Source organism: Galleria mellonella, unplaced genomic scaffold (genome assembly GCF_026898425.1).
Source record: "Galleria mellonella isolate WM207_F2 unplaced genomic scaffold, CSIRO_AGI_GalMel_v1 utg33, whole genome shotgun sequence".
Taxonomy (NCBI): domain Eukaryota; kingdom Metazoa; phylum Arthropoda; class Insecta; order Lepidoptera; family Pyralidae; genus Galleria; species Galleria mellonella.
In genome coordinates, this window is record NW_026442079.1 from 9,172,766 (window position 1) to 9,184,886 (window position 12,121).

A 12,121-nucleotide genomic window follows, 5' to 3' on the forward strand; every position below is an offset into this window, starting at 1 on the left:
AATCTAGTGGTGGGTCGTCCTACACTGCCTTTGTCCGTATTAGGTCGCCACTCCGTAATCAGCCCTTCGCCAACTTCTCAATTTCACATAAAAATCTTAGGTGTGGCGGAAATTATATCACCGGTGTCGGTCTACAACTTTGTACGATCACAGAGTTTTTGGCTTTTTTTAAGAGTTGGGGCTTGCAAAATTTAGCTTCTACTGTTTGGACAGTTTCCACTAGCTTATAGTTGATATCGCCCGCTGTTTCACAGTTCACCAGGCACTGAAAGCAATTCGTTAATTAGAGTTGAAAACTCTCGGAATTTTCGATACGGACATACAAAAATCGGAGCTTATGGTCTCCTTCAGACGTTTTTATTCCTGAGAACTAGCTTAGTCCTTACATATTATTATAGACTTGGTTCTGCTCTATAGCCTGTTCAATACATACACTATTGAATTGGTGTATGTCATGCCGTATACACTTAGAGATTTGCCTATTAAACTGCCTATATTCTGGCGTAGACGATGAAGACTAAGATCATAATTTACGCCGTTTCCTCATAAGATCTAGAGTGCGATTAGAGATTTCTGGGTTCTTTTTGAACGTTGAGTCTTGCAAAATTTAGCTCCTACTGCTTGAACCAGTAGTTGGCCTTGCTGTTGTTTCCACTAGCTTATTGGTCGAAGCGTAGACTTCATCAGACGAAACCTTTCTAGCCTAATATTCAGTTCAATGTGCCTCTTACCATTCGGTGATCACTTCCAATTTTTAAAACTGTTGATCACTGAGACAATGTTTAATTATTGTAATATTTCACTTTCGAACTTAATTAATAAAATTATATTAAAAAAAATAGTTGTGTGAATTTTTCCATTTACCCATTATTACGTATAGTTAGAAGACAAATATAATATATATAATTAAGCAAAATGTGTAGTTATTACGATACAAAGACGTTCCGATAATCAGGCAATAAGCTCAGACGTACAACATCTGTTTTTATTACTGTGGTAGTAGTAATGTAAGTATGTTAGATCATCCATTCTTTTCTTCTACGAGTTAAAAAATAAAAAACAAATAGTAAAATCACCTGGACTATTTTGGTCATTTCTTGAATATCTATGACACCATTCCCATCCACATCGTACATACGGAACGCCCACTTGAGTTTTTCTTCGGGAGTACCGCTTGATGTCACGTGAATCGCCTGCAGAAATTCCTATAACAAACACAGTCGTCTCGATACACAGTGGATTTCCCAAACAATGAACACATCAGGAATTAGGTAGATATTTTCATCTGTTAAGAAAACTTTACACAAACTACACAATTGTTAACAATCAAAATTGCAATACAACAAACTTGTTAAATTCGCAGCGCAGAAACTGAATGTACAATTTCGCTTTGACAATTGAAACACTTAAAACAACGCTCAGTCGGAAAATCGCAACATAGCATTAATATAATCTTACTCCAATTTTAGTATACCTTAAAATCTATGTAGCCGTTCTTGTCCATATCGAATGTGCGGAATACATGATCACAAAATTCGACAGCGTTTCCGGATGGGAAAAACATCTTGTACATATCGACGAATTTTGCCGGTGTTAGCCGACCGTTAGGACAGTCTTGCTGTAATGTGAAAACAAAAATAGAAATTACATTTACAATAAAGTAGGAAAACACGTTTATTGGGAAAATAAAAACAATATTATAGGTCTGATATTGTCAAGGTCTGTGTTTTGAGCTGTGTCCCCACATATTGCCAGGTTCTACATAACACAAGATATCCTAACTTGAGCACCAGGCCATTGGCCTAATTGTTATATTAGTTTTACTGAGGGATATATTTACTGACCGGGATAAAATAACGTATATCCTTCTTCATCTCATATAGTACGTGTTATACCAAATTTAATAGTGATTGATTAAACCGTTAAGGCGTTATAATGTAACAAACAAACAAACTTACTTCCATATTTTTAATATTAGTAAGAATTTTCCAATATGTTCTAAAAGAAATGGTAAGCTTATCAGTTATTTAGCTTTTTTATCCAAAAGATTTAGATTAAAATTTGAACAAAAAAGATAAAAGCAATTTCTTCAAAATTGATAACAATTTTATGTCGGCAATTTCGATCAGGACTACTTAACTTTGCCTTGTGAGTGATTGGTGATAAATATAATTTGGTACTGTTCATATCTATAGACATTGTGTTCTATAAGCAACGGTTATCACGTTCCATTAAATGAACCGTCAGCTTGTTTTGCCATTCTAAGTAACATAGAAAAAAAAACTCAATACACTCATCATCATCACTTATCGCCGGCGAGTTACTTGTTTGATAAATCAATTAGTTATTGAGTTGTGATGATGTATGGTCAACTTAGAAGGACAAGAGCTGCTACTCTTGTCCCTGCTCTTATTGCTATAAGGGAAGTTACACATTTATATTATAGTAGGAACAAAGACCTAAGAAAAGATTGACGGAATATGTGAAAGATGACATGATGATGATTTAAAGACGATGAAAGTTTCTGAAACTTGTATTTTTCACATAGTTGTATTCGTTTACTGCACATATAAGTGTGCGCACACACACTACGCTAAAAGATATAGGATAAGAAACTTATACTTTGTCTACTGTATAATATAAATTATTTATCGTTTACCTTAAACCCCTTGTACCATTCCTTAATGGTAGTCTCATCGTACGATGTGTGCGTTTTGAGGAAATCCATATCCTCCTTGGTAAGTTTGTCTTTACTGACAAAACAGCCCATTTTGTCCCCTGTAACAAGGAAAACAATAGTATTATTGAATCTGCATATACTTATTATCCATTTACGCCATGTGGTCCCGGCATTGAATGGGCCACCATTTCCATTTCCGTGTGTGATTAATGAAACTTAATGGTCTAGGGATGGGCAGCAGCGTCCCTCTTTAAACATCAGCAAAGCCTAACTACTGTTGCTAACCCGTATGCCAAGTATGCCAACTGCTGTACGTACTACTAACAACAATATCTCATTAAGAATAAGTATTTAATTTTTCTTTTTAATAATAACAATAATCCATAAACGTACTTATTAATTATTATCACAATGTGTTTATATCTATATAAGTAAGTATGACTTTTTTTTGTATTTCATAATAAAATGTAGTAATATATTAAAACATAAAAAGCTTTTTTTACAATTACGGACGAATAATGATTATTATTATGATCTCCAATTTTTCTGGCGTAAAAAATGATGGATTTTTGTAGTTATGACAAACATTATCATGGACATAACAGAGTACACTGTGTCGCCCATGATACCCTTCATGCGTTGCCATTCCTGAGAACTAAGGTATTATGCCTCTACGTCCTGTAATTTCATTGCCATATCCCACCCTTCAAACTAAAACACAGCCAAGCAAACACAACTGTATCACAGCAGAAACACAAATTGGATAGTCATCCAAACAGACGGCTTTTGTACGAAGTCTTTGTTATATTATGTCTCTGGTATGTTTTGTCTTTGGTAATAAATTCAATAGACGCGTTTTAGATAAAACGAACCGTAAACCTCAATTCTAACTTCCCGCTTGACTAATTTATAACGATATAAATAGTTACCATATAAAACTTTTATATGAATCGATATGTAAAACATTTACAATACTGTTTATTGAGTAGCAATATATTTGGATTTGAATGAATAGATATCTAATTATACAAACGCTGCTTACTATAATTTTCAACCAACTTTAAAAAAAGGGGAGGTCCTTAACACAATTATATTTTTTGTTTGTTATTTTAGAACTTATAAACGGATTCGAAAAATTCTATTTTTATCTAAAAAAATACCTTTATGTCCTAGTATATCCCACAATTTTACATTGGTCCTATAGAAATTATATTAAAACAAGTTCAGTAGTTTTTAAATTAAAAGTTTTGCCGCAATTGAAATCGGTAATTTTTGTGGACACAAATATAATACAACAGTCAATACAAGTAAATTGCATATTGTAGGAATAACATTAAATGTAATTGTGAAGTTAAAAGTGTTTAATAAAGTTATACCAACACGAAACATAACAGTCGTAACTATAATATATAAAATTGCGTGACATGTGACGAAAAATCACCACGACATCAAAACGACGAATTACGAAATTACAATTATTTTTAATAACTTCTTCATACTTTAAATCTGAAAAAGTTCATTTTTTAAATCCTGATGAAACTAATAAATGAAAAAAATCAAGAAATGGCCGTTTAAACAGCATAAAGTAAAAAAGTATACAAATTGTTTTTGAAAAACCCTAAGCAAGGTGATTTGTTCATCCTAACGTATATTTATTTCTCAGCGATTGACGCAGACTCAACGAAACATCTCGAAATTAGTGTTTGGCATGGACAAAGATTATTTACTCATATTTATTTTAGAAAATTTTGTCTTGCAGACATGACAATTCTATTGCCTCAAACATAATAGTACAACTAGGTATATATAACAGAGAATAAAGGGTCATCTAAGAAAGTAGTTTACGAAATAATACAAACTTGATAATCTCTTTATTGTTCGGAAATTGGAGAAAGCAAGATCTTTTGAACAATGTATGCAACGTTATATAGCTTCAAATTTCTATATATAGATATCAATAATAGAAATTAAATGCTGTATAATAGTATATCAATATGACTCGGTAACGCGATCGAAGCCGCGGGCTTAGCTAGTCAGATATACATATGTTTATTGTATCATTGGACCACGATATTTGGTGCGACAGAGGCCTAGGGCGTGGAAATGTCATGGACACGTCGCCGATAAAGTGTGCCGCGTGTCCCTTCTCCCCATCTAGACTAGACCAAACCCAGTATTACGATTTGACTGATATTTACTTGGAGAAGTATAAACTATTTTTACACGCTTGTCCAAAAAAGGAATGTAACGTGTTTAGAATTTAATATTTTTTTACACCTTCATATTATCCAAATAACCGGATAGATTTTAAAAACTGCAGTGTTGGATTAGCCATAACAGCCTAGCTCATAAATCACAAATAAGTAAATACAGCACAAACTAAAAGAAGATTAATCAATTTAGGACATCCATCTCAAAATAGCTCTTCGTAAGAAGTAATAAAATTATTGCATACCGTTAAATCGACTTATGTATGTATGTATGTACTATCATTAATAAAAAATAATAAAAAAGATGTACCAAAATGAGGATCGCGGAAAACAAACCACAGACATAGAGACCGTAGGTAAGTACAGTATTCGTATTGTATATCCTACACAAAAACACGAGATCCCCAGATTTATATGCGGTGAAAGGGCGACATTTGCTTGCGACTTGTGGGATCGGAGGGGGAGCAAGATCGATATCTCAACACCTCTTGTATTCTACCTGATGTTATGCTGATGTAGACAGGGTACGCTTTCCTGTCGAATTCTCCTCAATAAGTCTAGAGCTACCTTGGGGTTAATCAATTGGTTCTTAGGGCGTCTTTGATCGCAACGAAGCCAATGCTTGTTCAACACCAACTTGCTCATAGGCCCTTCTAATACTGCCGTGTACGCATATAGATTACTACGAACGATTTTAAAATATTTTATCGTTCAAATTGGAGCATGACTGTAAGCCAATCCACGGAATTATGCATTTACTGTACGTACGTAATACGGCATACGTAGATACATAATTCCTACGTTTTACTTAAACAATATTTAACACTGTCCTTTTCGTAATACCAATTGCATATCGCGTGGATATTTCTAATCCGTATATGTATTAATACTTTCGGCTTTGTTAAAAATAAAATAAAAAAATCTCTGATCAGTTTCCGATATTGCAAATAACTGATATATAGGATATCTTTTCAAGTCAATAATAAGAATAAATACTTAATGTAAAAGACATGCCAATTTTTTGACACTTCGGAGAATATACTTTTCAGAGCAAGAGAAGTTATTGAATAACAACGACAACTCATTGAGGGTTTGATGTTCGCAACTAAAGTTCTATTTTCAAAATACTGACACTCTTAACACTATATAATAATTTCAACTTTCTATTAAAAACTATGAAGTTTTAATTTATACCTAATGAGGGTATGAATTAGGTATGAATTAAAACTTGAAAAGTGGACATGAAAAACATGTACTTTCTATATTCCTTGAAAACCTTTGACTATTGCTATCGAACGAAATAGAAAAAAGAAAAAAATTTAAGTACTATCAAGCGTACAGTGCCGATTCTACTCACTTTTGGCAGTGCCATCTGCAACACACAACTACACGTTGAGCGATGTCAATCGAGCAAATCCAATAACCGGATTAGTGTCGTCACGAGGCTAACCAAGTTAAACCCTCCGGCCCGGTAAATTATGAACGAATTCTGTACAGCGTGGCTTCATAGGGAAAATAAATAACAGAAAAACGAGGGCCGATACCTATACATTGTGCGTAACGTCCAACGTTAATTTAATGAAGCCAGCTCTTGGTACGAAGGGAAATTCGATAAATTAAGGCCGCCACTATCGATGGGCATGTACTTAAAATGCAACATCATTGAGCATCCATCATCGGCCTCATTTAGACGATGGCGTCTCGGTCTAGTCATCCACTGAGTGGGAAAAATTAAGATGTAAACTTTTGAAGGAGCACTTTACCCCGACACTTAATTACTTCATTAATATTTCACCTCCTTCGTTTCATAGTGAGGCTCTGGCAACGGGCAATCTAAAACTTTATTTTACCAGCTACGGCTTGATCGAAGTGTTTGGCAATCTAAAACTTGGAACAACTCAGGCCGACGATGTAACTCTTTTGATTATGTTCACCGCAAGAATGTATACAATCTTAAACTTTTGTCTGACAACACAACTATTTATAGATTAAACCAATATAATTAGTACTACAATATGTAATCGATAATATAAACATATGTCTTCGATAAAAGTATCTGGTAAATGTTTTGTCGTAACATCGAAGCTCTTTGTGAAATATGTCTGAGAAATGTAGAGGAGATTGAGCCGGAAGGCAAACCACAGTAGCAAAAGCTAGGAAAAAAGCAAGTTTATTTATTTATTGATACTTTACTGCACATAAAGGTTACATTATTACAAATTATTATGAACCAAAATAAACAACAGACGAGGTTAACTCTATAAGAGTTCTCGTCCAGCAAACCCAATGTGGAAAGAAGCTTTAATTATCCGCTAGTAGTGTGCTTACAAAAAAAATGCGGTTATGGTGTTTCATTCATCATTAAGAAATTACGCTTACCTAAATATATACTATTCAAATATAAATATATACAATAGGTACATATACATACACGATTCATGTGACTGTGTACTATCTGAATAATTTATTAAATAAATAAAAAAAAAAGTGGAAACAATACGACGGTACCATACAGACATTACTTGAATTGAATGACGCCAATAAAGTCGCAACTTTACTTCGTGACCCGAAAGTCAAAATCCGCCTAAAGGCTTACATCAAATCGAATTAAGATCCCACGTGTCGAACTTCCCTCATTCTTTGTGCTATACAGATGTATCGATCACACAATTCTACATGGATGATCACAGCTACTTGCCGCATTATAGCCACGTCACAAAAGCCGATACGTGAATGGTTATTTTGAAACGTTTCCAAATGTTATGAAAAAAAGCATTAGTGATTTATGCGCATTCAACAGTAGAGTGGCGATTCACCGAAATAGTTTTATGATAAAACCCGAAGGTAAGTCTGTTGTTTCAATGTCGACGTAGAGAGGTATCTGAACGACGCGCGACGCGACGCGGCGTGTCTTCGCATACCAAAGCACGTATTTGCATCTGATATTTGACAGGTGATGTCTACACACAATGGAACCTTGGGTGAGAGATGACGAAAGACGACGTAAGCGATACATAATATATTACATTGTTATCATTTCGAGCCGCGGTTGACACATATTGTGGTCAGTATATCTGTTCACTGAAGACGACTATCATTAATAATTCTATAACTACATAGTATTTATATAGTTATGGAATGGTTTTACGTACATACATATACCTCATTCCTATCTCTCATTGGAGTAGACAAAAACAATGGAACATCAAACGCATTATAATTCTATAACTAATATTTAATTAAAATTTCGGAATTATTTATAAAATGGTCCAAAATCTAGACTCGTATTGATTTACCTAAAAAGATTAAATTGAATAATTAGGTACGCGTCGCAAGTAATTTTCTGTCATTTCACCGTTAGTACTATTACCTAAAATTATAAAATGTATATAGTGTCTGTAAACAGTGTAAAACGAAAAGCATTTTTTTTGTAACCACTGTAATAAAGTGTAAATAAATAAATAAACAATATTTTACATTCTACACAATTTTTAAAAATTAAGAACAGACTTTTATAGCATCAGAACAGATAAGCTTCATATATATTACCTATATGTGTAAACTTATAAAATTATAATTCATTTTCCAGCTACCGCAGACGCCTGATAACTTAATTTTATCGGTGTATCAACGTCAAACGATAAACCACATTGTCTTCGCTTGTTAAAAGGTAATTTAGATATAATGAAAGCTGTTGCATGTCTAACGCGACTATGGTTCCTGAATCCCCCAAGTACCATAATATAGTGATAAGAACGGTTGCATTATATTTTGTTATTAACAGTCACCGCATGACTGCTGAACATTATACCAGTCTCATTAAGTAGTTGGATATAGGGATCGTCGTTGCTAGCAGCAACATTGTATGCCTGTCACGTCGACATCCAGCCTTTACAGCGTCGCTCCATTTCAGATCTGTCTACGAGCGTTGCCGTCGCTGCATTTAAAAGCTCATTAATGTGACGTCACGGCTACGTCCGTCTGAGAAAAGTACTAACAGTTAAATATTAAACACAACGCACGGCACTAACGCAAACAACCATATGCCGTGTTACACGGATCCAGAAATAATGAAGGCTGTATAAGTGCCTGCCTACTGTGTTAATTCACCCATAAATTACGAGAATAAAAACGCGCAAGAAATTCCATGTAAAATAATAATTGTACCAGGGCCGTGGTAAGTAACGGGTAAGCGTGAAAGAGAGCTACAGGTTTAAATTATACAAGCATTCAGGTCGCGAAGCCTCAAGTGGGACACCCTACTTATTGTTATTTCGTGCTCACCTCGCTTTTCGCCGACTATTTCTGAGTGCACTCTCGGTTTTCATACACATTCACGTCCTTCTATGCTCACACTCATTATTATATTGCCGTATTAATCGCTGTATAATAATTTTATAACAAGGCGAACAACGCGGCGTTGATTATGATAAAAATGCAAACCAATGCTGTATGTTCATACAGGATATAGTTGATCTGAGTTCTAAATAACAAAACTAATCGGCTTTATTAAGTATGACTAAATAACAAATATTTAAAAGTTCTTTAATAGGTGACAGGCGAAACATTAAAAATTAAGGCAAGTAATAATCATGTCAAAAGAAGACAAATAACATAAACACATTAACATAAAAAACTAACATAAAATAATATTCACTTTACTAAACGTATGTAACATTTACAGAACTGCTTCGTGAACTTAGTCAAGTTATAGTACATTGTGAAAGATTTTCTCGAAAGTTATCACCAAAACTCACGCGACTTACCCTAATTATGTATTGCGTTTTTTCTTACGTACCTACTAGAAAATGTTTCGTATTAATATTTAGTAGAAATGAGTAAGTATACTAAGCGAAACCTAATGATAATAGGTATTCATAAAACTGAAGAAATGGCCCTAAAGAGCATAGTTGAAATCTTACTAACATAAAATTGTAACTAGACGATGTCTGTACATAGAAGATATTTAAGAAAAATTAATAAGAACAATATTTAAAATTTTCATATCTGTACGTTTATTCTAGCATCACTATATAAACAAAGAAATCACATAAAAACAACTGGACCAAATTGGACATGGTTTTATTACAAGATCTATTGATATATGTTTTTAGTCTTGTTAAGCCATCTGGAAGTGTCATTCCCATTGGATCGAAATCTAAGCGGACGAATTTGCGGGCAAATGCTTGTCTTAAAATAATTTTGAACACTTTATATGAAATAGATGACGCGCAGTATGTATAAAATCAATCGTAAATCGTATGACTAACCTACATAACTTACATATACACTAGCATAGCCATTAAGAAAATATATTAGAATGTATTTACAACAGACAAATCAACAAGTATTGACACATTCACTTGAATAACTAAGTTACAGTGGACCTTCAAAGGTTTAACCTCGGAATTATAGTCATTAAGCGTTAATATTTTTCATGTTTCAATAATATAGTGACGATTGTATATAAAAAGATAATAAAAATATTTTTCAGAGTTCATTGTCATCTAACATGGATCACAAGTCACTTTTACATTAAAGTGTTTTCACGTAAATAATTATTTTGGCTACTAAAACATCATTAATGTTATAGATTTTTCTATTTCTGTTGTACATAAGTATTTACTTTAATTTGTCTAATGTTGACAGCATTGCTGGCAAGTTACTGTATGTAGAATGTTACGTACGCGACAGAGGTTATCTCTGTGTAAATATATGTTTTAAATGTATATAATCTTAGATTAACTTTAACCAAGAAATAATCTATTAAAGGAATCTAATTTACACAAACACCGTTCATTTTTCAAATTTTCATGGAAATAGCACCGTCACGATTTATTTATAGTATAATATAAAAAATTACACAGTAAATTTAGATATTGCAACCAAATAGGATGAGATCAGTTGTTAATCCATACATACCCCCGTCTTTAAAATAATCATTTTTTTTTTTATTTTAAATATTCGAATTTGTTTTAAATCTTCAAGGCTAAATAAGGAGTGATAATTATTTATTTCTTAATTTTTTTTTATATCTTCTGTACAGCGTCACAACTTTAATATAGATGCATCGACTTCAGTACTTTGTTTGAAAACTCATTAATCTAGATGCTTTTTAGGTTATTTTTTATGATAAACACCTGCCATTTCATTTCATCAGCTCATAATTTCCTTTGTTTTCTCTATTTCGTAGGCATTTTCATTTTATTATTTATACATTTACTTTATTGGCAATGAATCAGAGATACAGTAAAAAACTAGTTATACAAACAGGCAGCAGGTATTACGACGATATAAGGCTCCTTAAAAATGACTGATATATAAATTTACCACAGTAATTACAAATTACAAGTGGCTTTTATTGTATGTAAAAATAAATAGAGATAAATTATAGAGTAATAAAGCATCAATAATCAGATTATTTGGCCAATAGTTAGCGAATTTTCTGTATGGCCAGGCAAATATCGAATATTTAGAATTCTGCTATTTCGAGTTTTATATATGTAATAAAACGTTACAATATTGAGTTATGTGGTTGTGTTCGGGCATTAGTGAAACAAACAAGCAATGAATGTCAATGAAGAATTATATTCAGAGCCACAATGGCTGTCAAAGATGTCTACAACTCGGAAATGTAGGGCTTTCACGATCGTATAATAGTGCGACCGGTGTCGGCGAACACTGGCATCAGAGGGAAGAATAAAAAAGGTAATTTTCTATGTAGGTATTAAACATATAACTAATGTTTATCCTTTTGAGGTCACTATCAATAATTTTAGTAGCGCCTTAATTTTGATCATAGGTAACCACTATGGAACCTATTTATATTTACTTTCACCTATGTAGTTAAAAGTAAAATTTTTGACTAGATAGGTGAAAATAAAATTAAAAAAATTGCCAGTGTTTATCTTAACTAAAGTATCAAGAATTGTCTTTATTAACAATTAGTCGCACATACATACATAAACATATCTGTCACGCCTGTCTTCCATTAGGGTAGGCAGAAACAATGGAACGCCAAATGCTTCGATTCAAACAAACCTCTTTCGCTTCTTCCACATTTATCAGTCTTTTTATACACGCTCGCCGGTTACGGGTCAATTAGTCGCACCTCTATTTTAAATAAAAGTAACCACTACCGTAATTACTAATATTATTTTTTTTTTAAATAATTTTTAAACTTGAGGGAAAAAGGAAAATGTTTATTTTCTTCCTATATAGTTAGTTAGAT

The 12,121-nt window shown here is 33.1% G+C and overlaps 2 protein-coding genes across 3 annotated transcripts in view; both read right to left on the reverse strand.

The window, feature by feature from the left end:
- LOC113520549 (neurocalcin homolog) overlaps positions 1 to 12,121 on the reverse strand; it is a 133,930-nt gene that overhangs the window by 22,177 nt on the left and 99,632 nt on the right. The window lies entirely within an intron of this gene.
- LOC113520529 (neuronal calcium sensor 2) overlaps positions 1 to 12,121 on the reverse strand; it is a 122,882-nt gene that overhangs the window by 11,318 nt on the left and 99,443 nt on the right. For both annotated transcript variants that reach the window (XM_026905888.3, XM_026905896.3), the window contains exons 2-4: positions 2,660 to 2,778; positions 1,475 to 1,618; positions 1,077 to 1,205 (exon numbers count right to left, since the gene is read on the reverse strand). In XM_026905888.3, coding sequence (XP_026761689.1) covers positions 1,077 to 1,205; positions 1,475 to 1,618; positions 2,660 to 2,778 — 392 coding nt within the window. The remainder of the gene's footprint in view (positions 1 to 1,076; positions 1,206 to 1,474; positions 1,619 to 2,659; positions 2,779 to 12,121) is intronic.